Here is a 25,225-nt window from a genome sequence, read left to right as displayed (position 1 = left end):
ACGAAAAAGAAAGTATATCCAGCAGCACTTATCTAGGTCCCCACACTGCCCTCGATACAACTTAATTGAGGTGCCACATTCTCTCACATAAGATACTGTAGATAGATACTTTATTGATACCGTGAGGGAAATAGCAGTGCAATAGCAGCTTAACACAGACAACACAGCCACAGTGTAACGAATGATACAATAATAATAATATGATACAATACTATCAGTACAGTGAAAAGTGTACATAATTTTCCTTCTTGGGCTGACTTTCAATGAACTCGGGTTCAATAGAAATGCATCGCCAAACACAATACTAAAAATATGCTCTCGGTACACTGTGACTGTCGTCTCCATGATGTGTGTTAGGTGAGTTGTGGCTCCCTATGAGATGTGCAGGCACTGACAGTTTTCAGGTCACAGCATGTTATACCTCAGAATGCTACTGTGTGTTTTCCATCACAGCGGTGGCTGGAAAAAAAAGTTGCTGCTTCGACTCCTTCTGGCCCAGTGGCCCAACATGAACCGTTATCATTTATTCCTTGCCAACAAGGTGACCGCAGAAAAGTGCTTAGGTGGGAACATTTTCACATGCTGGATCCAGAATACAGATCCTGCATTCACACTCTGATACACTGGGCCACATAGTAGTGGGTGCTGTCCTGACCATAGTATAATCACCATCATGATAACATTATGAGATCGGGCCAGAGCTACAGCTGAAGAAGGATAGGTGCAGCACTGTGGCTCTGTGGCTAAGGATCTGTGCCCGGGGCTGGAAGGTTGCTGGTTCGGATCCTGCGGCTGGCAGAGGAATCCTACTCCATTGGGCCCCTGAGCAAGGCCCTTCACCACAACTGCTCCAGGGGCACCATATAAATGGCTGACCCTGCGCTCTGACCCCAAGCTGCTCTCCCTGTCTGTGAGTCTCATGGAGAGCAACTTGGGGTATGTGAAAAGACAAATTCCTAATGCAAGAAATTGTATACAGCCAATAAGGTGATCTTATATATATATTTCCTGCCAGGCACTTGGGTTATATACAGTTCTACAACAAGTTCAGTTGCTACGTATCCAATTATAATGCTTTAAAATGGGGAAAGGACTTGGGAACCTTTGAGGGAGTATGGTCGCATGGTTCTTATGCAAGTTAATTTCCCACCAGTAACTAGAGGGGCACTACCACAGGTGCACATTTCCACTGGGAGGATTCCCCTCAGAAACCCCTCCCTCACCCCTTCATTCTCTTTCCACCGAGAGCACTCAATTTCCGCCCGGTACTCAAATGCAAATATACCTTCTGACAACACGTGGTAAACCCACAATACTTCCTGGATCACCGGATATTGCGTAAGTACCGTCACTGCACTACCGTGAAGCTACTCTACTCGTCACAGCAGCTGCCCAAACGTCCTTAGGAACTGCAGGAGTACGAGCAGCTTAAGGCTTTTGTAACATTGTCAAGGGCGTGTTGGACATGTTCAGCATCTAGGTAACCAGTTTCTCTTTTTACCGTTGCGGTCCGGGCACGGATATTTATTTTCGAGAGTTGCTTTTAAAGATTCCTTGCACTCATCATCAAGGACATTGGTATCGAGCACACGGACACGTGCCGTGTAAGTCGGCATCGGTCTGCTCGCTGTCTGTGGGTGTAAGGTCACGCGTGTCTGATCCTGTCCTGCGTCTCAAGTCACCTGCGGTTTGAGAGGGGAGAAACGAGAGGGCCAGGGAGAGAATGGCCGGGCTGATAAATTTCGAAGACGAGAAGGAAGTGAAAGAATTCTTGGATAACCTGGGCACGGAGTACAGCTACCAGTGCCACAAGGAGAAAGACCCCGAGGGTAAGACCATTCGCCCAGGAGAGGTGTTGACTGGGATGCGAGGCTGGGGTGGGGGAGTATTATTGCGACCCGTGTAGACTCAACACGCAAGAACTCGCGATTCGGAGAGCTGCATCTCCATTGCTCTCCTGTAGCCAATGTGAGAATAGTCGATGATAAACTTCCACTGCATGACTCCGGATCTGCCCAGGTTCGACTCTCTCCACCTCCACCCCGTTCTTCACAGTTGGACTTCACGGACCAGAATTAGCTACAGCTCACTGCTAGACTTGTTGGCGTGACATAGGGTTAGGCAGTGCAAGCTCACTGTTAACCAGGGGTTAATATTACTTTCGATAGCGTTTGGAAGCCCCAGGAAGCAAGATTTGTGTGTATTTATGTCTGGGGCTCAGCATGAGTGAGGACGCTAGCGTGAGAGGGTGCAGATACTCTCTGAAAGAAGTGAAGAAAATTCCTGCGTGTTAATAGTTCGAGGGCTGAGGTGCCTTTTCAGGCATTAATTAATGCAAACGAGAAACGAGATTAGGAACAACTAATTGGAATCGGGTTAATTCACTCGAAGGGTTACCAAAACATAAGTTCTCTTTCTTTCCACTGTGTGTACTTTCAGGATGTTGTACAAAAGTACAAAAACCTGCAGGCCCATCCCATCTTTTTTTTAAACAAAGCCATTTCTTTGTTTACATTTTCTCTATATCTGAACTTGTCACGAAGAGTTATTAAGTTTGTGTAGACGCCCACACAATAATGTTGTAGCCGATGAGGGCTACAAACACAGAAAACTGAGTTTTAGAGTGAGGCTTCAGCACGCTTCAGGCGCTCGTGGTGTACCTGCCACAGCAGCAGACGAGGGAGGCAGATGGCTTAGCGATGAGGGCCGCTGGACAGACAGTCGAGGGAGAAGAAGCGAAGACGAAGGGTCTCGGGGGGCGAGAGGGCCCCGAGCGCCCGCTCCACTGGGGCCGCTGCTGACTTTCCCCGTGTGTCCGTGTGTGTGTGTCCGTGTGTGTGTGTCCGTCAGGGTGCCTGCGCCTGGCGGACTACCTGGACGGCGTGAAGAAGAACTACGAGGCGGCCGCCCAGGTCCTCAGACACAACTGTGAGCAGAACGGCCACGGGGAGAGCTGCTACAAGCTGGGAACCTACCACATCGCCGGCAAGGGTAGGGCAGACATCGCCCCCCAGCGCCTGGCACTGACGTACAGCTCCCTCACGCACGCATGCACGCCAGACAGCTAACAGTACTCCCACCACACAGCTTTCAGTGGGGAGGAGAACAGAGTGATGAAGCCAATTCACAGATGGGGATTATTAGGAGGCCATGATTGGTCAGGGACAATGGGAAATTTGGCCAGGACACCCAGGTTAGACCCCTACTCTTTTCAAGAAACACCCTGGGATTTTTAATGACCACAGAGTCAGGACCTCGGTTTGACATCTCATCCGAAGGACGGCGCCTGTTCACAGCGCAGTGTCCCTGTCGCCATACTGGAGCATTAGGACCCACACAGACCGCAGGGTGAGCGCCCCCTGCTGGACCCACTAGCACCTCTTCCAGCAGCAACCTTAGTTTTTCCCAGGAGGTCTCCCATCTCCAGGTACTGGCCAGGCTCACACTGCTGAGCTTCAGTGGGCTGCCGGTTGTGAGTTGCAGGGTGGTATGGCTGACGTACCTGTGCGCACACATGTACACACCGTCTCCCTCTCAGCCCTTGTCTGCTTCCCTCTCTTCCCTCTCTCCCGGGTGCCTGTTCTCCCGCGCTCTCCAGGTGGGGTCCCCGCGTGCCTGCGCTCGGCGTACTCCTGCTTCCTGCGCTCCTGCGAGAAAGGGGGCAAGAAGCGGGCCGAGGCCTGTCACAGCGTGGGCCTGCTAGCTCACGACGGCCGCGCGCTGGAGGCCGGCCCGGACGCCGGGGCGGCGCGGAACTACTACGAGCGGGCGTGCGGGGAGGGCCTGGCGGCCAGCTGCTTCAACCTGAGCGTGCTGTACATCACGGGGGCGCCGGGGCTGGCGAGCGACATGGGCCGGGCGCTGCAGTTCGCCCTGCAGGCCTGCCAGCTGGGCCACGTCTGGGGCTGCGCCAACGCCAGCCGCATGTTCAAGCTGGGCGAGGGGGTGCCCAAAGACCAGGCCCGGGCGGAGGAGCTGAAGAACCGCGCCAAGGAGCTGCACAGCCAGCAGAAGGAGGCGCAGCTGACCTTCGGGGAGTGAGGGCGTCTCCCGGGAGACTGGGGGGGGGGCTCTCTCCGACACCCTTGACCCTTCACTACGCCCTCTCGCGTGGCCTTTGTGCCGCTGCCCTTCAGACAGTGTGCTCAGGCCTGTGTAAGTCCAGCCGGGGTGCAGACGAGGCCGGAGCTCCTTCAGAACCAGAGTCAGGAGGGCGCCTGTGTGTGTGGGTGCTGCTGGGGGCGGGGGGGGGGGGACAGTGCCCCCGAGCTCCTCCTGCAGTCCGCCGGGGGCTCTGCCAGGCAGAGGCACACGGACCAGGACAGCAGCATCTCTGAACAGAACTGCGCAGCTGCTGCTGCTGCCTCTCTCTTCAGCACGAGAGCGCCCCCTCTCTCCTGAGGCCACGCGCGGTGTGGCACTGTCATCCGCCGCCCGGGTGTGTGTCCCTGTGGTGGCGGCGCGTGGTTAAAACCCAGCGTGGGCAGCCCTGCCGGATTGTTTTCCCTGACATACCAGCAGCCTGAGGGCACCTACTGCGATCTCTCATTGTAGGGGGGCCCAGAGGGGATGTCTACTGAGCCTACGAAACATTAAAACACAAGGTGGAGAGTTTCTTCTGCGTGTCGCGTCCAGAATCCAAATAAAGTGTTTAGATTGGCCAGCTGCGGTGCCTTGATTTTGATTTTGCTACACCAATGTTTGTCACATGTCATGTTTTTATCCTGTCCATGAACTCAGACATTTTATTTACTGTTTGTAAAGTTAGTGATGGCAGGTAACCCTTCTGCGATTATACATACAGCAGCAGTGAACAAACCGCATAGCAAAATCAGCCCAGACTTCTGATTATCTTTGTGTTTAGAATGAAGTTTGATTTAAAAAATACTCCGCTACAAGTAGTGTGCACCTACCCTAATCAGTATCCTCACTTCACCACAAGGTGGAGCCAGAGCCCAGAATAATGGTACTGGGCCTCGGGGCTGCACTGAAGGACCATGGAGGAGTGGTCTCTGTCCAACATTCACTTTAATTAACAGCGACGTAGTGCTGATCACCGTCTGTTTCAATTTGCACGCTAAAAAAGCAAAGAAAACACCAGGCCGGATCTGGACTGGCTGTGAATGGCGAGGGCTCCAGTTTCATTGTTGCAGCATGAAGCCTGCAAGTCTAACCCCCGGGGGACAGCATGCGTTGTACAAGTGGGAGGCTGCAAGTGAGACACCCCGCTGGCCCCGAGAGCTGCGCCCACAGCAGGAAAGGGTTGGGATCCTGTAACACGGAGAGCGGGCAGCGGGTGTTAACTGTGCTCGTCGGCATCGGAAAAGGGGAACCGGAGACGTCGTCCACTAGGTTTCCCGTTCGCGGGCGAGAGCTGATGAAGACACAGCAGGGTCTTGTCGTAGAGCCGCAAGACCGGCACTGCCTCGGCATAAGACCGAGACAAGAAAGGGAGCACTGGCATGGAGGCATGGAGGCCACTGGCAGGGGTCTGGTAGCCGGGCGCACCGGACCCGGGGCTGAACGGGGTGGGGGTCCTGGCTCACTGCTGTGGGAGGTTCTGGGGCCGAGTGGGGTCTCGGGTTGGCTCTAGAAACACGCCTGTCAGGCTGCAGGTGCGCAGCAGGATAGGAGCCCAGTGTGGTTGTGCCCTTTGTAGAAAAAGAAAGTGCTTCAAAGAGTGTGAACTCGCCGGACCTGTAAGCACTGGCTGCAGGAGTTGAGAAAACGCTTTCTCTGGGCACAACCCGGCACCTGTTCCCCCTCCAGGTGGCGCACTCTGGCCGGGCACCATGTGAAGCAGCAGACCTCAGGCTCTGGGAAAGTCTTCAGGGCTCCCCTTTGGCACCCAGCTCAGGAATGCCAGGGAGTTCCTTCTCTTGGATGTTTTTATTGCTGTGGCTGATGGGCCTGGAAAGGCAGGTTGGCATCAGTTAAATACTTCCAGTGGTCTTAACTGTGAGCGTGGCCCCGCAAGGCCTTACGTAGAAGAGCCTGGTACCCCTGAAGCTTCTCTGCTGGTGTGATGTAGGGCAAATATTCTGCGTTGTTTACAGAAAATATATCATTATTGGATTACAGTAGGGGCATCCAAACTGGGAATGTAGCTAATTGAACGTCTGGATCTCAGCCCGTAATTAGTTTAGATGTGACTTGTTCCAAAACACTCCAGCAGACTTTCAACTGCCGTTTGGGCTTTGGAAGGTGTTAATCTTTTCTCCCATCTTATCTCCAATCAAATTACTAGCGACCTCGCGGCTTTTACACAGCTGCCAGTTGGATGTGGTTGTGCATTTCTCTCTGTGTGTGTGTGCTCCCCTGTTCATTCCTCCCCTCTCTCTCTCTCTATACCCTTGCTTTTAAAAACCTTTAATTTTGTTCGAGGCGTGCGCATGCGTACACCAGCTCGCTTGCGCTGAGTCCGTGCCAGCGGCGCACGCGAAGGCCAGCCGGCTCAGCCGTAGCGTCTTGCGCCGAGGTTTAGGGAAGGGGGCAGGCCGTGCGCGCGCGTGTGCGCGCACTCGCGGAGGGAGGGGGGGAGTGGGTTGAGCTGAGCGCGAGGCTCCTCCCGTTGCAACCGCTCGCTCTCACTGAGACCTGAGCGCTGCACGAGCAACAGGGCACAGCTGCGCCAGCCGCAGTCGCCGTATTCACATCCAGTGCCGAGTGTATGTGAACATCAAAGAAAAGGCGTTTAGGCAGAAACTAGGATTACATTTCCGCAGGGAGCAGCGGCCTGATTCAGCAGGTCAGTATCTCTGCACTCCGTCTCTGTGTCTCGCTAGCGGAGCGGATTATTTTGGTTCAGTTTGCCAGGAGATGCGCTTTTCCCCGGGATTTTCAGTTGGCGAGCCTGACACTTTGAATTAGCGGTGCGTCCCGCTGCTTCGTGGACCGCCTGGTTCCGTTTTCCTGTCCCCGACCTGTGTACCGCTCTCGCCGCTGTCCGCCGTGCCGGTGCATCAGCGGTCTCCGGCCGGGTGGCACCCAGCGGCGTGTGCGCCTCTTCGCCCCCTTCGTGCGTCTCTTTATCCGTCCCCCCCCCCTTCAACCCGGCCTCGGGGCTCGGGCTACGGATGTGCCCGGTTTTGCGGCGGCGTTCCCGTCCCGCCCAGATCCGGGGAGTGTCTCGGCCGAGGAGGGTGACTGGAGCTGCGGGTCACAAAACAAAAACGCCGAACAAAACATAAATAAAGGAGAAGCGCCTGGCTCCTTGTGTCGGCGTTTGAAATGCAAAGCCGGACCAATTAGAGAACAGCTAGTGAGCACGGTGCGTGGTGGGTTCAGGCGTGCGGTCCACCCTACTGTCTTAGGCTCGCTCTCCCACGTAAAGCATGACAGCCCCGTGTTTTTTTTTAAATCAATTTCATGTTGGAAAGTAATGAAAGGATTTTTTTTTTAATCGCTGCGACGCGAGGCTTGGCGTGCCCGTGCGGGTTTGCTTCTCTCGCTTCTGCGTGATCCCGGAGCTCAGAGGCTTGAACCCGCGGGGGCGCGTTTGTAAGACGAGCGGAGACCGTGCCGACGGGCGAGTCCCCCGTGGAATTTGTGCTGGGAAATAGCAGGTATCTGACACGTCCTCTGTGGGAGACTGATACCAAGCGAGCATTTCTTTGAACGGTCACACGGTCACGGTCGTTTCCGAATCCGTTGCTAAATACACGTGCCCTGCGGACACGTAAAAAAGTTCTGAACGGTAACTTAATAAAAAAAATAGCATGGTTTTAAATGGTTTTCCCTAGACAGTAGTGTTATTTGAAAACCAGCTATGCAGGCGTTTTGTTTTTTTTTTGCTTCACCCGACGCATATTCTTTAGAAACTAATGACTAATGCAGAGCTGATACCACCCTGCTTGTTAACTCTGCTCTATCTCACAAAGAGATTGAAGTAACGTCCTGTTTTGTCTGCACAGCATGAATAAAGGACAAGATATTCCAGTCATGAACTCTGCAAAAGAGAGTGTTTTTTTAATTTTCTTTCGCTCTGCAGAAGAGTACGCGGTGTAAGATTCTAAAGAAGGGAGATTCTCGTAAGCGAAAAGAAGCGACAGGTTTGTCTCCAAGGGGACTTGTAAAGAACCTGGCCTTGCTCGCAGCGAGCGGGTCTGGAAATGGGCGACGGTCTCATAACTGGAAGGTTGTGGGTTCGAATCCCAGGGGAGACGCCTGATCCGCCCTGCTCCGGTAAAACAACCAAACGCAACTCGCAGTGGGTAAGAGTGGCTGCCAAGTGAAAAATAATGTCAACTGTGAAGGGGTGTTAAAGCCATGGGCCTGTCAGAGCTTGGAGGCGGATGTCCACCGCAGGCGGATTCTGTAGGTGAAACGGGCCGCATTCCAGTATGTAACACTGAAGGAAGAGGGAATCGTCGGGAGCCTCGTCCGTCTCGCTGGAGGGCTCTAGCCAGGCCCTCCCCCCCTGCGGCGGCACCCTCTCCGTGTTTGTTTGCGCCTGTGGTGTCCGACACCGGAGTTTTCTGCCTTCCCAGGTAGGCCGGCCCGGAGCTTCGGTCAAGCTGGCAGGCGTTTGAAAGGGCGCGTGCCCAGGGCACCTGTGCGCTCTGGGCTTGCGGCGTTGTGCTTGGTGTCGTCGCGTCCCGTTCGGGTTGCCGGCGGGGCTGAGGCAGTTGAGCTCCATCCGACGTCCTTGGTCATTCCCGAGGTTGCGGGGTGACCACTGTCAGATTCCCACTCCTCCCCTCACTGCGCCCCCCCCAAGTCTGGACCACCCCCCATGTTGGGTGACGTGTCAGTACAGCCCTGCAGCCTTCCGGAGGATTTGATCCTGTTCAGAAATGACTGAGCTAATCCACCCACTAATAGGTAGTTCACGGATACTTAAAAAAAGATTATTGGTAATCTTCCAGACGACACACAGCTCTACGGTATTTAGTCGCAGGTAGTTTGTGTTCCGGTGACCCAGGAGAGGAATTGCCCTGTTTGTATGCTGGTTATTATATGTGATTGTCAGGAGCTGAACTGCTTTTTCAGAAACATTGAATTATTGATTTGTTCCAGTTTAGGGACTAAAGGTAAATTGTGTGCTATGGAACTGGTATGCTTGTCAGTTTTTGGGATATTTTCAGTTTTAATTTCCCTGTCTTCGGGAACTGGGCAGCTAGCTGTAGGTGTCAGAGTTTTGTTCCTGTCTTTTTCTTGAAGGGGAACAAATGTTAAATCTTACTGGAGTGATAGAAAATTGTATGACCTGATAAAAGTTCACCACTTCTGCTCCTACAGCGGAGTGTGTAATCTAGTCTGAAGTCATGGTGCAGATTTGCAATGTTACAAAGTTATTTCTCAAGTGAGATTTCTCCATTTTGAAACCCATTGTTAAATGAGGCAGTAAATGAGGCTTTAATGAATTTTATTTAAATGAAAGCTTCTACCGTTCATCGTTGTGCCCAGTGGGAATACTCGTTATAATGAATAGTTTACCCTCCACAAGAAAGCAATTGTTTTGTGTCCAACGTAGGATCATATTTGTAGACTGTTTTATGCAAAGACTAATAAAGAGACATCTCCAAATGAAATCACAAGATACTTGAGCATGAATGCTGCTAAAGATCTATGTACATAGGCGCTGTAGGAGCATATGTTTGAGTACAAAGGCAATCTTTCTGTGTTAATCCTGACATCACAGTGTTCCTTGTCAGTGCAGGCTGAGGAACTGGGGCCCAGGGGCGGATCGAACAATACTTTCAGGCACACGCTGAAAGTATTTATTCTCAATGAAGCTTCTGACCTGAGAAACTTTTAAACAGCGACCAGCGTAGGGACGATCTAACTTGACTGAGCTTCACACTTCAACTACAATATGGCCGGGGGGGGAGGGCAACAGTGTTTGGGCTGTTGAGCCCTGTTCGGGTACGAGACTCCCACAGACAGCAGAGACATTGTGTTTTCCCTCTTCAGCGTGGAGTTAGGCTCTGCTTGTCTCACTGCAGCCTGCCGCAGCTCCTCGCTCGGCGAGGAAAGCACTGCTCGAGTGTAAAACACAAGCCGGCCTCCGTGGAGTGAGTCCGTCAGCCTGCTGTGCGCGGAGAAGGGAAATGGTCACGACCCGTTTGTTCAGTGCGCGTAAGCGGGGCCACGTTTTCATTTCTTCAGACTGGTGTTGGATTTTGCGTTTCCTGGCGGCACCCTTTTGGAAAATGTGGTTGGTAGCCTGGGGTGAAGCATTACAGCACCCTAGAAAGCTCTCGCCATGAAAAGAGTGAGCATTCCCATGTGATTTCCAACTGGGGGAAAAAGTCTCTGTTTACACGGTTACGGATTCTGGCCTCTTTTTTTCACAGGGGTCAGCTGAGGAGATTGTTAATCGTATCAATCGGATTCCGTGCGCGTGGGTTTTGGTTTTAGAAAACGCTGCAGTTTATAACTTACAGCCGATGATTGTTCATCTTTGCGCTGTAAACGCTTTGGGCCGTTTCAATCACTTTTCCTTTCTTAGTCCAGTCTTCCTCTGAGGCAGTGACGGAGTTTGACTGCTTTGTGAGTTTCTCCCCACCCCTCCACCAGATCTGGCTTTCTGTCTGTACGAGGTTGTTGACCAGTTGGCCGTGCTGTTTCTGTTCTGGCGCTGAGGCGGTGTGGGAGACAGAGGTGTACGGGACATGCAGCAGTGTTTGTCCGCCCCAGTCCCAGAACTCAGGCCCACAAACACCACTGGGGATTAATGCTTAAGAGCTGGGATCCGCAGATGCTTTCTCTCCACTTGGTTTTATTGTGTTCCTCGTAATTAAAAGCATGTCTTTGCTTTCGGTCTCACGCAAGTGCTTTGTGTGTTTGCATCAGGCCTTTGTGGGAAACTGCTATTTCACAGTAATAGGAGCTTTCCGTCTCCTGTGGGTTCTGTGCCTGAAGATTATCTGAATGGGAAGGGGGGTGGTGCAGGGGCAGTAGGGCAGGTTATTTTAAGATGCAGGGTCATTCTGTGTGGAATTTCTGCATGGCCTCAACATCTGCCCGCCAGAGTTGAACTCCGAAGCCTGAGACATCCTGAAGCTCAGCTCATCTCCAAGGGCCTTTTTGGTTAAAGTTCATCTGACGCAGTATCCATTACGCTGCTGGTAAAAGGTGGGATTGTAAAAGGTTTAAGAGAATTTCCCCAACAGAGTGCTCGAGTCAAACTGCTGTAAAGCTATACTACAGCCATCCAGAAACGAGCAGTTTTGTAAGCCCGGCTTTATTTGCAAGCTCTTTATTTACGGAGTTTTGCACCAGTGAAGTGCTGTGTGCCAACTCTACACTGCCCGCGGTGCCGCATGTGATGTATGACCTGAGCTTTTGGACACCCTCAGACAGGAGATGAGCTCAGCGCATCCTGACCGAGGTGGATACATCGCTGTTGGCACGGCAACATAGGAATCAGACCAAGGGACTCCCCTAACACTACTCAAGCATTATATTATGACCTAGAGGAAATTCAGCCTGCATCAGCTGTAGAGGTTAGGCTTAATGAAACCTTTCAATTTCAGCATCGCTGTGCCAGGGGAATCCATTTTTGTTTTCATTTATAACACTTTTACTTGTGGCGTTTTTCTCGGGATGAGTCAGCAGCGCAGTGGGTTAGAAATAGAGCTCAGAGACGGCGTTTTCTCCTGGTCTGTAACAGTCTGTAACAGTTCTCTAGTGAGACTCGGTGTATTGCCTCTCTGCAGGTATGCCTGGTCTAGTCACAGGACAGACTGTCTGGATTGCCAGGTCTGTTTATTTTGGGGATCAAAGTGACTGGTGCAGCGGGCGCAGTCGTCACTGATTTGGAGCGATAACAGCTGGCAGAGCTCAGCCTGTGCCAGGTGTGCCAGCTGTGTGTGGAGAAAGCAGCTGCACAGTGGGGACAGTGTGCTACTGTGCTCCAGTGCAAACGGGCACGACTGGCTTTGGAGAGGAACCACAACAGAGCACAACAAGGAGGAGGCTCATTCTCTTTATTTTGCACCCATTTGTGGATTTTAAACTGCTGCCCTTTTCCTTGGTTACTGTGAGTTTTTTGGTATTTTTTGCTAGTTGTGGCTAGTTGAAAGCTCTTGGTGCATTATGTTGTTGAGATACAGGAGCAGAATGACTGCTGCCATAGGTCTGATATACTGTAAGTGTTCAGTCTGTGAATATAACTTTCTCTTCTGCTTCTACTTACTGTTGTACAATAATTGAAATTGGATCTTAAATTTGAGTCTTTGTGCTGAGTGACTGGGATCCATAGGGAATGTCCCACTATATATGGGGTTCAGAAATTTTATAAATGATGGTGTACAGTCGAATTTATTTCCTTTTCGTTTTAGAATTTGGTAGAAAGCACCATTTTACAAACGTTTGTATAAAATCATTTAAAAAGAAAACATAAAAAAAATTCCACCCTCATGGCAATTTTTAATTCTGGAAAAGTTTGTCAATTTCCATGAGTGAGGTCATAACAGGACAAGCAGCAGACTGTTAAGTTACTGTCTGTACAGGAAAGGCCATGGAATTAATGTCCTTAAGAGAAAAAAAAAGTTAATAACCCTAGTATTGAAGTACGGACTAATTGCACAGTCTAGTCTAATTTAAGTTTCTAAATCTATTTCTAAATCTAAGTTTCACCTTTTTCTTAAAAATGGTGGTTGTTCTCAGAAGTAAATCTATCCAGGTTCATATTTATCAGTTCTAAAACAAAATATAAAGTTAATCATAACAGGCTTTCCCTACTAGTAAATGGTACATTATGTTTTGAAATCAATTAATATGTAATAACAATGCCTGGGCTAGCCGGTTATTGTCTGCTTTACCTAGTTCAGCAAGATCCTGAGAATGCTACAGAAATAAGTATGGGCTGGGTCCCTGGCATAACATTCAAATTTCTCAGTATTGGATACATCCAGTCACTGAGCCCTGAGATCCATGTTTCTTATCTGCTGCTTTAGTAGGGTGGGGGCAGGCATTCAGAAAAGTGATAACAACAGGTTTTGCAGACTGGGCTGTATTGTTTTCAGTTGTGGCAGCAGCATCTTGTGTCCAGGTCCCCTCAGATCTCAGGCACCGAGCACAGCCGGGCCAGGTCTGTACTGGGGTGAGAGAGCTCCATGGAGACGCAGGTTACTGCTGTAGATGGAGTTGGTGGACCGGTAGGAGGAACTCATCCGCCTGTACCAGAATTTCTCATTTCTAATCCAATGCCCTGATGTGGTGTCTGAGGACACTGCTGTAGAAGTCAGATTTTAAACTGAACCCTGACTGCTCGGTCATTAACTATCCCATGGTCCTTGCAGAGAGAGTAGTGGTGTTGATCCCAGTGTCCTGACTGAATCCGTACAATCTGGCCTTCCTAAAGATTCCACTTAATTCAGCTGGTGAATTGTTTCTCATGCGTTTGCTAGGTCTGCTGCACAATTGGGCTGCTAACACATAATGGCTGCTGTTGACCACCCAGCTGGATGACGTAGGCTCCTTTCTGTGTACAAGGTGCTTTGGGGTCCTTTGGGATTCAAAACACTATATAAGTACCTGGAATGAATTCAGATGGATTGGCTGTAGGTCACAGGGAAGTTTTGCTGTAACTCTTGGCACTACTTGTAGCTTGCAGAGAGTGGTGCCTTTCAGAACCCGTTATCATTAATGGGGTGTGGATTGGTAATCAATGATCAATCAGCCAGCTACTATGGGTACTGCTGGTACCATTGTTTTCAGAAGACTTGAAACGGCCGATTACAGGTAATAGCTGTTAAATTCTCACTGACAGACTTGAAGATCACTCTCATTCTTGAAGTGGTGTGTCTCGGTGAGCGTGCTCAGTGCTTACAGCGTACCCAGTAAATGTGGAGGCAGTCTGCAGCTTGCAGCAGGTTTGAAAGCTCAGCCTTTCATCTCCCTGCTGCCGACCCGTGTTATAAACATTTCACGGTTTCATGGAGCCCTCTGCGCCGATTGTAGCACGATCCTGGCAGTGCTAAAGCGCAGATTACAGACTTGTGTGCTGAGCAGTTCTTAACCTTGTTTGCCTTTGTTCCTAAACGCTCTCCTCCCCCCTAGTCGCCCAGCAGAGTAAAGGTGATAATGGCTGGGTTGAAAAAAGTTGTTTTCTAAAATGTGATTTGTCTGGTCTCCTGTCTGGGCTTGGGAGCTGGCAGAGGCAGCAGTGTCGGAGCGAGGGGCCGGCGCGAGTGGTCTCTCCCCGCTCCTGGCTTTCTTTGACCATGCGTGTGCGCTGCAAAGGCCTGCTGTGCTTAAGGTTGTTGCTTCCTGTTTTTTTAGCTTTTAGTTCCTTTTAGAATAATATTCCCATCCCTAAACTATTTTCTGAAAGTATGGACACATAGAGGATTGCGGAACCCTTCCTTCTCTGATGGAAACCGCAGTTTCTACACATATAACATATAACATCTTGCTACAGTGCAGAAGGGTTTCAGGATGGCCGTGAATTTTGTTACCTGGTTAAGCACCCTTCTCTCAAGAGCGCGGTCGGGAGAAAGGCCGGTCCGTACAGTATCTTGAACACACTGTGCGTGTGGTAAATCCCCGGATGTCCGTCTGCTCAAACTGGACAGAGTGGCCACATTCCAGAAAGTGTTGTGGCCTGTCGCAGAGCGCGGTGTTCGCCAGGGACCTGGCTGCTGACTGAAATTCCAGTGCGATAGTCTTCCGTCATGTAAACCCTGCTGGCACCTTACTGACAACTGCTACTCCTTGTCCCCCCGCGTGCTGGAGCCGAGCCAGGGTGGCTGGAGTGACTTTGAAGGAAGAAAGGCAGAGGATCAGGACGGCTGCAAGTGAGAGGAGGCCATTTGGCCCGTTAAGCCTGTTTTATCACGGCTAATTGAAGCCAATTGATCTGAGGATCTCATCCTGCTGCCGCTTGAAGGAATCTGGGGTATCGACAGCGTGGCTAGGTTTTGCGTAGGAGGGTGAGCTGAGCGACTGATGTCACACACAGTGAACATGCTGAGGAGCCAGCAGCAGTACAGGATGTCTGTGAGGGGTGAAGACTGGAAAATTGTGGATCATGCAGTTGTAGATGGGTTAATGTACAATGATGCAAAAACGATCACGTCCGTCTCGTCTTGCCTGAATGCTCGTCCACTATAACACATTTGCAGTAAAACCACCCTTGCAGTAAAGACATGCTATAAAAGCAGTGTTATGAATGTGGTTGAAAACAGCACTTCCTATTTTCAATATAACACTTAACATCCCTTCCCCTCTTGCTTTCGCACACAGTCACACAGTTCTAGAGGCGTAGCCGAAGTGTTTCTTATTGGGGTTCATTGAAAAAGCCAAGGAGCATATTTTCAGTTCAGAGCTACTGGCCCATCGCTCAGTGTTGGAAGTTTAAATGCATTCATAAGATATCGCTGTATTTGTCGAAAAGTACATGATGTATATATTTTTAGCTCTACATATTAAATTACATCAAAATGTTAAAAAGAGACATATCAAAAGCAGCCCTGCATCGGTCAATTCCTTTCCACCAATTATTTCACTTGGGCTTTTGGAAAGTCCTGGGCAGAAGTTACTGCCAGCTTCCCAGTACAAAGAAATCTCAGCTGTAGATGAAATCTGTCAGTTGTCCCTCTGTCTGAGACCCTGGTGGTGCTCCACTCCTCCACATGTGTGCTCAGTGAAGCATGGAGATCAGTCGAAACAGTGTCCTAACCTCGCAGACAGCCCAGCCCCGACACACCTTTTATTCAAGACCGCCAGGGCTGCCCCCAGCCTGGCTGCCCCTCCTGCGTTCCGAGGAATAGTGCAGGCTGGTACACACACATGGCTCCTGAGCACCAGGTTTACTCTGACTGACAGAGGGAGAAAAGAAAGGCCTCTCTGCTTCTTAGGCCAAGTGTCACGTGATCTCTCTCGCGTGAACAGCTCACAGCTCCTCCTCTTCGGGGTGTCGCAGTTGTCAAGGCTGTATTAGGAGGGACCAGCCATATGTCGCCTGTTCCACTGTCACGCCAACTGCGCCCTCTCCGCACACTGCTGCACGTGTGTGTGTGTGTGTCCTGTGTCAATCTGTGCAGCCATAGATAAGATCCAGTATTGCCTTGCCTGCTGTCGGCTCTGCTTCACTGGTGTGATGTGAAGTGCAGAGTGATCTGAGTGGAGGACTGCAACAGGTTGCTTTAAAATCCCCTTTGGAAAACAACTGTGAATATTTTCACAGATCATCTTGCAAGATAGTTTGCTCAATCCTTTTGCAACAGCACTTTATCCAAAACTCCACCTCAAATAGACAGCTGATAGCTAGTCAGCCACAATATGTTAAGGATATCAATAGGAAAAATAAGAATTTACAGACCAAATCTCCATTTTGTTTCCCTTATGTGTAAACAGAGCTGTTTTAGCCCATCCCTTCCCTCACCTCCTACAGAAAGAAAATTTTGTTCATCATTCATTCATTTACAAGCATTTCCCTGAGTTTTGTTAAAATAGTCTTCCTGAAACGCCCGGCCTCACAACCTGTCCATCTCTTGCTTGGATCTGAAAGCACAGTTGCCGCTCTGCAGCTGCAGCAGGCTTGTCGGTTCAGGCTTCAGTGTGGTGGACTGCAGGTGGTCTCTCTGCCAGACTTGAGCCGCAAAAACCTGCGGGCGTTGCATGCAGGTATCAAAAGCATAAACTACACCTGTACAGCTTGCAGCACTGAACCTGAAGAGGAGCTCATGAGAAGGACTTTGGTTTATGTTTCATCGTTTTCATCTTCCTGGCATTGTGGGGAAGCAAATGCAGTATGGAAATGGAAAGTTGTGATATATAGGTAAAAGCATAGAATTTAAATTAAGAATTGTAAAGATACAACTGTGCAACATATAAGTCGGACTTAATTTAGAATAGTGTGGAAAATCTGAGTCATGGAGATGCAAGAGAGATCACTCCTCTGGAATCACTCCAGAGAAGTCCATCAAGATACACTCTCAGGCCTAAAGGAATGTCCTGCACTGACGGGCTAAAAGCACTGAACCCTTTTAAACTTGAAAAGGCAAGACTGAGGATACCTGATTCACGTATTGGACCCAGCAGACGACACCAGGGGACACGAGTGGAAACGATGAGGAAATGCATTTAAAACTGAGAACAGAAGGCACTTCTTTCACAACACAAATGGTTGTGGGTGTCTGGAACAAGCTGCCCAGCCACGTTATTGAAGCCAATATTCAGGTTGTCTGCGAGAAACGGTCGGGTGAGATCGTCTGATCAATTAGCTACTGAGAAAAGCAAATGAGCTACAGTAGGTGGGGCAAATGGCTTCTTCTCCTTCTGAAAAGTTTGTGGTGTAGTGAGCTGGGAAACCCAGGACTAGCTGCAGCTGCAGGGCTTTCGTTCTCTGTTCCTGTTCCTTACTCACTCACTCCTGATTCACCCGCCAGTGAGCCCAGGGCTCACAGGTGCACACAGATCTGAGCCTGTTTTTTAAACTGTGAGGCAGGATCTCTTGATAATGAACTTTGAAGGAGTGCTCTTTTTGCGGCCATCGCCCAACCATTCAGATCTGTTTTTTCAAAAAAAGTGCGTCTTGCAGCATTTTTTAAACCCGATTCTGGAGTACGAGTGCTATTATTCAATCCTTTTACAGCCGTTTGATATGTGAACCATCCACGCTGGTTATATTCTGTGTCCTTTTTGGCAGATGCAACAAATTAAAAAAAAATGCAAAAAACTGCCCTGGTCCCGGAATGATCGGCTGTTCTCTGGGGGTCTCCAGGCGTGCTCGTCAGACAGGGGCCCTGGACCCCTGCTCCCAGCAGGGATGCGCGGTTGAGGGCGTGTTGCCTCTTCTGCACTTCCGCTTTCTCGCCCTCTCCCGTCGTGTCGGGACTTGTTGTATTTCTGTTGCCTCATCGTGCCCGGCGAGTGGGCGTGAGAGCAGGATTCAGAATCCTAAACAAACCCTTTCCAGAGTCAATGATTTCGCTGCTGCTGCTGCGGTAATTGTTTGCCTGTTGTTTTTGTGTGCTCAGAGTGCCGGGGATAAAGGCATCCAGTGATAGGCTGTTCCACAGCACAGCCTATTCTTTGGGAAGCAGTAGACTTTTACGCAGGGTGAGCAGAACAATGTCTTGTCTATTTTTAGAGTTGAAGCTAATGGTGGAGGCTCACGCATCCTATCAGAGTTTGTCGCTTCAGATAAACAGCTTTTAATGGAACCATTAAGATGTGTTGTAACGCCTCGGGAAGGCACATGTAGGTGAGGGGTCTGGGGAGAGTGTGGGGCTGGGACAGAGATACAGCTGTTCCCTCGGTCCGCAGCTGGTGCTTGGCTTCCAATAGATTTCGTCTGGGTTCCGTTTGGCACGAAAAGGAGGGTTCTCCCTCTGTTTGCAGAGAGAAACACTGAAACCTTTTTATGCTGTAGATTTTTTTAAAAAGGCATTCATTTGCAAGCTCTCTGTCACAATAAATAGTATTGCTTTTTAATAAAGTTTTTTTTCTCCCATTTAATGATACAGTGGTGAGGTCTTTTTTTTATATATAAACCAGTCTTTTTTTTTTTTTTTGAGGGACAAAAGTTGAACCAGGTTCATTATGATTTGCTTTGTGCCTTTATATTTTTCCTTGGTAAACTATTCTGAATTCTAATGAAGATCTTCAACAGCTTTGCTTGTCTGCTCCAGTGGTTTATTGTGAATCTAGGCAAACCATTGCTGCAGTGCTGGAGGAGCCCCATGAGAGACGTCTCAGTGCTTTTCATCATTAAGTCTTTATGGTTCTGTTAGAGGAAATGTTTTATTGTGTGAATTACACACATTTACAGCATTCCTGGGCCTCTATTAAACATTTATAGTTGGTGTTTATGGCACCAACTTTGGATGGAAAGTGCAGAAAACTTTACAGCAGTGGCATCTGATTCTACCCTCAGACATGGGCTGTCTGAATTGACACATTAGCCAGGCCTGCTGTTGACTTCAGTGGTGTAGGAGAGGCATATGTGCCAACAGTTCAGTGCAAACATGCCTTTAATGAGTTCACATACATAAGTCTTTTTTCCATAGCACAGCTAATTGGGGTCTGTTGTAAATTTACGAGAGGTTTTGTGATTGCAGTATTTTGTATCCTAGCCACAATCCATGGAAACATTTATTTTGTTCTGCATTTAAAGTCACATAAAGGTAAGGAGACAATGGCATTAATTTTCCACAGAATGTGTTACTGTCCAGTAGATATGACTGTACAGCTGTTTATTTAATAGACTGCTTGAAAATAACACTAGTAGTCGCTAAAGTATGCTCTTAGAATATCTCGCTGTATGTGGCAGCAGTGTGTGAAATTTTATTTGCTGAGCATCTGCAACATGTGTGGGTGTGTGTATGAATGTATCGCACACATTTAGCCTGTGTAGCTCATCTGATATAAAGCACTACATTTAGATGAAGAGAATATTCCACATTATATGCATTTTAAAACTGTGATTGTGATGGAAAAAAATCTCAATCTGGATTGGCCATTCAGTATTTTTTGTGCTTGTTGTACATTTGTTTAATGTTGTTTTCCGTTGCTTTCTCCATTGTCTGTATTTGTTCTTAAGTGTTATTATTTCACATGAGAGCTTGTTTCATGGCTCTGTTCTAACCAGAGCTCCTGAAATCCCTTATCTGAAGCCTCTCGGCTTCATCATTGGCTGTCGTTTGATCATCTGGGTTGGCCTAGGTGATACCAAAGTCTTTTCTGGCTCTGACGTTTCCTGGCTTCGTCTTGACACCACCTCCACAACATTTTGTCCTTTCTTCCTCTCCCTCAATTCTCCTGTCGTGTCTGCCTTTCCTTCAGAACCCGCTTTGTGATCTGTTTCTTTCATGTCTGAGTGTCTCTTAATTTTGTCCACTGCCTGTGATGTTCTTCATTCCCCCTTCTCTGCTACTGGATTGCAAACTTTGCACAGCTCTTTACCTCTTTAAATAGACATTCACTTGGGTTCAGTCCATCTGGCTTCAGTCTACATTTTGAACAATGCTGATTTTTACATTTAAAGGGGCTTGAATCGGATGCCATAGGAAGTTTTTTAAATGTTTATGAACTCCAGATGTAAGCTTTTACTCCAATAAGCCAGTTTTGTTTTGGTTATTTTACTAGATACTACCATCATTTTATTGACCCACTGTTCTTGCAAGTATCAGTGAAAGGTATTTGATTACATTAAAGACAAACGCAATCAACTCTTCATGTAGCACAACAGCCCTCATGCTTAGAACACAGGAAGTGCAGGACCCCTGAGACGCATGTCTTTCTGTTAATGTGTGCTTTAAACTCAATTTTTAAAGATTTAATGGATCTAACCCAGTCCCTGGGTCAGAGGTTCAAGATCATTTTTATTTTAACATTATTAAAAGCACACTCGTGAATACTGTAGCTTGTATTTTTCTTGTAAACCAGGTTTCTTATATTTCCTATTTAAAATGTAAATGTAATCCAAAATATGGCTACAAAGTTTTTAGATTTTTATCACTTTAATGCATTTTTTGGCATCAAATATTATTCTTGTAAAAACAGTTATATGGAGTAGGAAATGGATGGAAGAAGGGATGTTCCAATCAAGCAACTCGTTCAATTAATATAATAAAAATAAACTTTATTTTATAAAGTGCCTTTAAAGGACAGGATGACAACAACAATAAATAAGAATACACAAGATAAAGCACAATTACAATATATAGAGGAGACCGTGGATGGTGGAACTAAGAAGAGCAGAGGGGTGAAGAATGGAACCAGTTAAGAAAAGGCTTTTCTGAAGAAGAAGGTTTTGAGTCTGGATTTTAGAGAAGGTGACTCTGATATCCTTGGGCAGAGAGTTCCAGAGCTTGGGGGCGTAACAGGAGAAGGCCCTGTCACCCATACAATGTAGACGTGCTTGGGGGACAGTTAGGAGACTAGAATTAGAAGAGCGAAGGTTGCGAGGTGGGGAGTAGGGTGATAATAGTTCAGACAGGTACTGAGGTGCCAAGCCATGCAGAGCCTTATACAGTAGGTGAGCATGAGGATTTTAAAGTCTACACGGAATTTGACCGGAAGCCAGTGCAAGGACTCCAGGATAGGAGTAATGTGAACACTTGCACTAGACCTGGTCAGGATTATGGCTGCTGAATTTTGGACATACTGCAGTTTGTTCAGAGTAGATTTAGATACCCCAGCGAGTAGAGCATTACAGTCATCAATTCGAGAGAACACAAATGTGTTGATCAGCTTTTCAGCCACAGTTAGTGATAGCATAGGGCGTAGTCTAGCGATATTAATCAATTAAGTGATTAAGCTTGGCTGCAATGAGAGCCAGCAGGTGTGTTGCTCTTCAGGACTAGGACTGGGAATTATTGGATGAATGTACACCAGGCTGATCTTGCTGGATTAGAAAGCGTGGCAAAAGAGTTCAGAAACAGAGGGTCACACATCAGGTGCTGCAGGGAACAAAAGAAAAGACTTGCCTGGTGTGGATGAGTTTTATTTTTGGGCCTGAGATTGTGGAGGATTTACAGTTAGAATGGTTTTTCAGTAGTGCTTTGTGAATGTCTGTTACTGTATCTGTACTGGGGTTTGTTTCTCAAGAATTAGAAGGTACCATCTAATTCTTGAACATGATCATTACAATTACAGTGTTTTTCTGTTGCGGATTCACATGCATATATATGAACTTTTTGTAACCACACACCTTTTAAGACTAAGCTACAAGTTATGACAAGCAGAAAATGTCTTATAACTACCCTACGTGAGCCAGCAAATTGCTTTCCTCTCTGCCTGCTGAAGAGTAGCTTTTCCAGTTTGTTGCCGGCACATTACAGCAACACGGTGTCTCTGAGAGCTGCCTCTGGGTGCAGAGCCACTTCAAAGGCAGGAGTGACAAGGGCTGGGCTGGCTGGGCCTCCTTATCCAGAAGCCCAGGCCGGGGACGGTTGTCGGAGAGAGGGAGGGAAAGAGAGTGAGATCACGGGACGAGCAGCGGATCTTGATCCGTACTTCAGACACTTCCGCTGATAATCGCCTCCGGCCTGCCCCAGCAATAGCATAGCCACGCTTGGTGCTTCTAGGGTGGATCATCTCGGAGAGGTGTCGATTAGCCGTAGCTTTCAAATAGCCTTCTAATTGGAGTCTGAGGAAGGGCATGCGCTACTTCCATATGGTGGCTCTTGTTCAAATGGAATTTAATGGAAAAAAATGATTTTTTGTTCAAAAGATTTAATGAAAAAATAAGTAATTTTGCGAAGTGAGAGAGTTCATTTACTCTGCTTATTTGCCTTAAGCTCAGCAGAATGGTGAATAAACATAAGAATACTGTGAAAAACTTCAAGCAGCCGGGCAGTTTGCCTAAAGTTCAAGTGGGACCTCCCTGAAATTTTGCATTTCACCCCTTTTCTCCAGATCTCTTATACCTGAGGGTAGTATTTATGCAATTTGACTAGTGTGTGGCCAACAAAACCGTCCAGATAGGACAGATGTCTTTTTCATCCGCCATTTCTTTTTTTGTCTTTGTTTAGATTAGAACATACTGTGACTTCTGGCCAGTAATTTGCCCTTAAGGTTACAATGTTTGGACTTTGTTTCACCAAGTCCATTGTCTTTTCCCCCCCTGTTTCCTGCCGACCTTCATGTCTGTTCCCTGCTGCAGTGGCAAGTCCTGTTTTCGCCCACCGTAGTCCTGTTTCTGCAGGTCTCGCTAATCCGCAGCTAGCTGTGTGCTGCTTTCTTTCCCACGGTGCCACGGGGCATTTGGCCGGCTTCTGAGCCTGACGGCGCCACCCCGAGAGGCAGGAGGGAAGGGGCTGCAGTGCATCACTCGTGACAAGCATGTGTGATCTCTTCACACAGCACACAGCGCCAGGCCGCTCTCTGTCAAACGCAGGCGCTGGCGTTTATGAGCTCTGCCTCCCCCCCCACAAACACTGAATGTTCTGTGTACAGTATACCTGTTTTACTCATCCTTTTGTGGGCAACATCAAAAACCAGTCATGCAGAAGTTGTTTAATTAGAATGCCTTTGTTCCAGCGAGAGTAAGAGGAAAGTGACTCATTGTGGGAAAGCTGTGTTAGCGACTCGGGCGTTACTTTTAGGTTTTGGCACCGCTTCCAACAAGTATGTAGGCAAAATGTGAGGACTGCTGCTTTTGAAGCCCACAGAAAGGTGAGTGCCAATTAAGACGGGGCGATCAAATATTTTCATCTCGGGAATGGTTTGTGGTTTGGTGGTGTTCAGGAAGCTGAGTCACAGGAGAAGGATTCCGAAGACAATGGTCAGGTATTTGATGACTGGGAAGGAGCTCCCAGGGCTGATGAGAAGCAGATAATCAGCACAGCAGTGCAAACAGGTGATGATAAGTGAAGTGCAGCAGTCTAAGCTACCTCCTGTGTCCATTGTAATGCTGTGTGGACAAGCTTATCTGAAGAAGCTGCATCTCGGTGCTTTTTTTTCTTCTTCCTTTGTAAAAAAAATTGATTTGAACAATAGTATTTCAAGAAAACTGGTAACTTTTCCATTTTATAGCAATCTGATCCTTTTCTTAGTTGATGATCTCCTGGCTGCACAAATCTAAGTGGAGAAAAGTTCTGTAGAGTTGTACAGGTTTTGAGTATTTCCTCTTAGTGCCAGCACATGTGCAGATCCTGTGCTTTGCAAATCCTGAAGTGGCTTAAGCCATTATGCAAATGCATTCTTATCCTTTTGTGTATTAGTATCATTGCCTCTTCATGTACACATATTTGATAAAAAACCATCTCATCTCGACTGCAGTTGTCGTCTCCCCTGATTTGAATGATCAGTACTGAATTTGTGTTAAGCTTTCTTAAAACCTTGATACTACAGTTTGGAATTCAGCATTTAATTACAAGGCCCAGATGTGCTGTTATGAAATGAATGCAGTTCTGAATATCTATTTAATTTGCTTTCCTGATTGCTCTAAAGGCCTGTGTGTGGAAAAGAAATGATATGGGGGTAAATAATTACCAGATACTGCTTGTACAATCACAGTGAGGGATTTATTGGAGCCTATAGCTTGTTTATTGCCTTCTCATGCTGGGAGTTTCCCTAACATTTTCACTTTTCTGAAAATGCTGAGGGCTTGCTTCTTTCCCAAAGCCAAGCACACAATCCCTTCTTCCTTGTCCATCAGGAAGAGTTGTCTTTAGTGTTGTTGTATTGGCAATTAGGAGAGGTCCTGTTTCCTCAATTTATCAGTCTCACACTTGCATCCGATGACATTCTTCCCCTCAACACAGTTTTCATGCAGTTCTGCCTTGGTGATTTCTGAGCCCAACCTTTTTCTAACAGGTTTCTTTTTTAAGCGAGCAGGTGGTCTTGTCTCAGTTTAACTTATTGTAAGGTTTCTGTAGTAGTACACTTGCATGTTCAAAGGGTTCCTTAGAAAGGAATCTCAGAAAGGTTATTAAATCTCGGTAACGAAATACATTTCTTGACAGTATAGAAACTTTTGACAAATACTGAATTAAGTACCAAATCACGAACTTTGTGAAAGTACTGTAGGTCACCATGTTATTGCAAACCCCTGGTCTCACCATGGGTGAGAGCAAGAGTTCCCACAAATTGTGATGTGTTGTGACCGTTCCTGCTTGCTAGTCGCTGTAATAACTGATGTAATGCGATGTCCGAATGAAGTACAGATTGTGCCTCAGAAATTTCACTAAAGAAAGTTTCCAATGTAATGCAGAGTTAACAAGTAAGTTCCATTTATTGGCAAAACCGTCTTGAAGTCGAGAGCAATATTTCTATGGGATTAAAAGAGATATATTCACCAGCCTCATGTGAAGGACTGCTTCACGTCATCAGATGTATTGTTACCTCATTCTGAATCGCAGAATTCAGTATGGCACTGCTCATTCCTGGAAATTGTCTATTCTGTGATGTAAATTGGAGGTTTTACAAGTTACTGTGTACATTTTACTTTTGTTGTGGTTGGAAGTGCACTCATCAATGCAGATTCTTTCTAACCCTGAAATATAAAAATAATGTTGCAGTCCCCCTGTAAGCTTTGCTTCCTTAAACAATGTGCTGGACTGTACTGTGATGGGAATAGTTGAGTGGGACCGTGCATTCGATGAGAATGAAGAGCTCTAGTGTGTGTTTGCTGATGTCGATTATGTTGCTGCTGTGTATGTGTGAACACGTGGAATGTGTAACTCTTTGTTGAGCTATGTACAGAAGAGAACATTCTGTAACTTCTGCAAACCTAAGAAATACCCTTGTTAATTTTTGTAGTTGTATTTGCAGAGACTTATAACAGTGCAGCTTACCAAGGACAGTTTCACATCACTTCAGC

At 47.7% G+C, this 25,225-nt stretch overlaps 2 protein-coding genes across 9 annotated transcripts in view; both read left to right on the top strand.

Annotated features, from left to right (window-relative positions):
* Positions 1-330: 330 nt before the first annotated feature.
* On the top strand, positions 331-4,661 carry coa7 (cytochrome c oxidase assembly factor 7). The gene is made up of 3 exons (XM_088599309.1): positions 331-1,829; positions 2,851-2,991; positions 3,599-4,661. Exons 1-3 carry the CDS (start codon positions 1,724-1,726, stop codon positions 4,039-4,041), a joined length of 690 nt encoding a protein of 229 aa, XP_088455435.1. The 5' UTR covers positions 331-1,723; the 3' UTR covers positions 4,042-4,661.
* Positions 4,662-6,530: 1,869 nt separating this feature from the next.
* Positions 6,531-25,225, top strand: part of ralgps2 (Ral GEF with PH domain and SH3 binding motif 2) — a 112,497-nt gene continuing 93,802 nt past the window's right edge. For 2 of the 8 annotated variants that reach the window (XM_088599288.1, XM_088599281.1), the window contains exon 1: positions 6,532-6,748. The gene's annotated coding sequence lies outside the window, so the exon portion shown is untranslated. Of the gene's footprint in view, positions 6,749-7,245; positions 7,271-7,990; positions 8,052-10,191; positions 10,217-11,841; positions 11,987-17,858; positions 18,016-25,225 lie in introns of those variants that run through there. The other 6 variants (XM_088599284.1, XM_088599287.1, XM_088599285.1 and 3 more) reach the window with 6 other exon arrangements.

This window comes from Lepisosteus platostomus, chromosome 11 (assembly GCF_059453375.1).
Source record: "Lepisosteus platostomus isolate fLepPlt1 chromosome 11, fLepPlt1.hap1, whole genome shotgun sequence".
In the NCBI taxonomy this organism is placed as follows: Eukaryota; Metazoa; Chordata; class Actinopteri; order Semionotiformes; family Lepisosteidae; genus Lepisosteus; species Lepisosteus platostomus.
The sequence above is the reverse complement of the archived record's forward strand: the minus strand, read 5'-3'. Positions and strand labels throughout refer to the sequence as shown.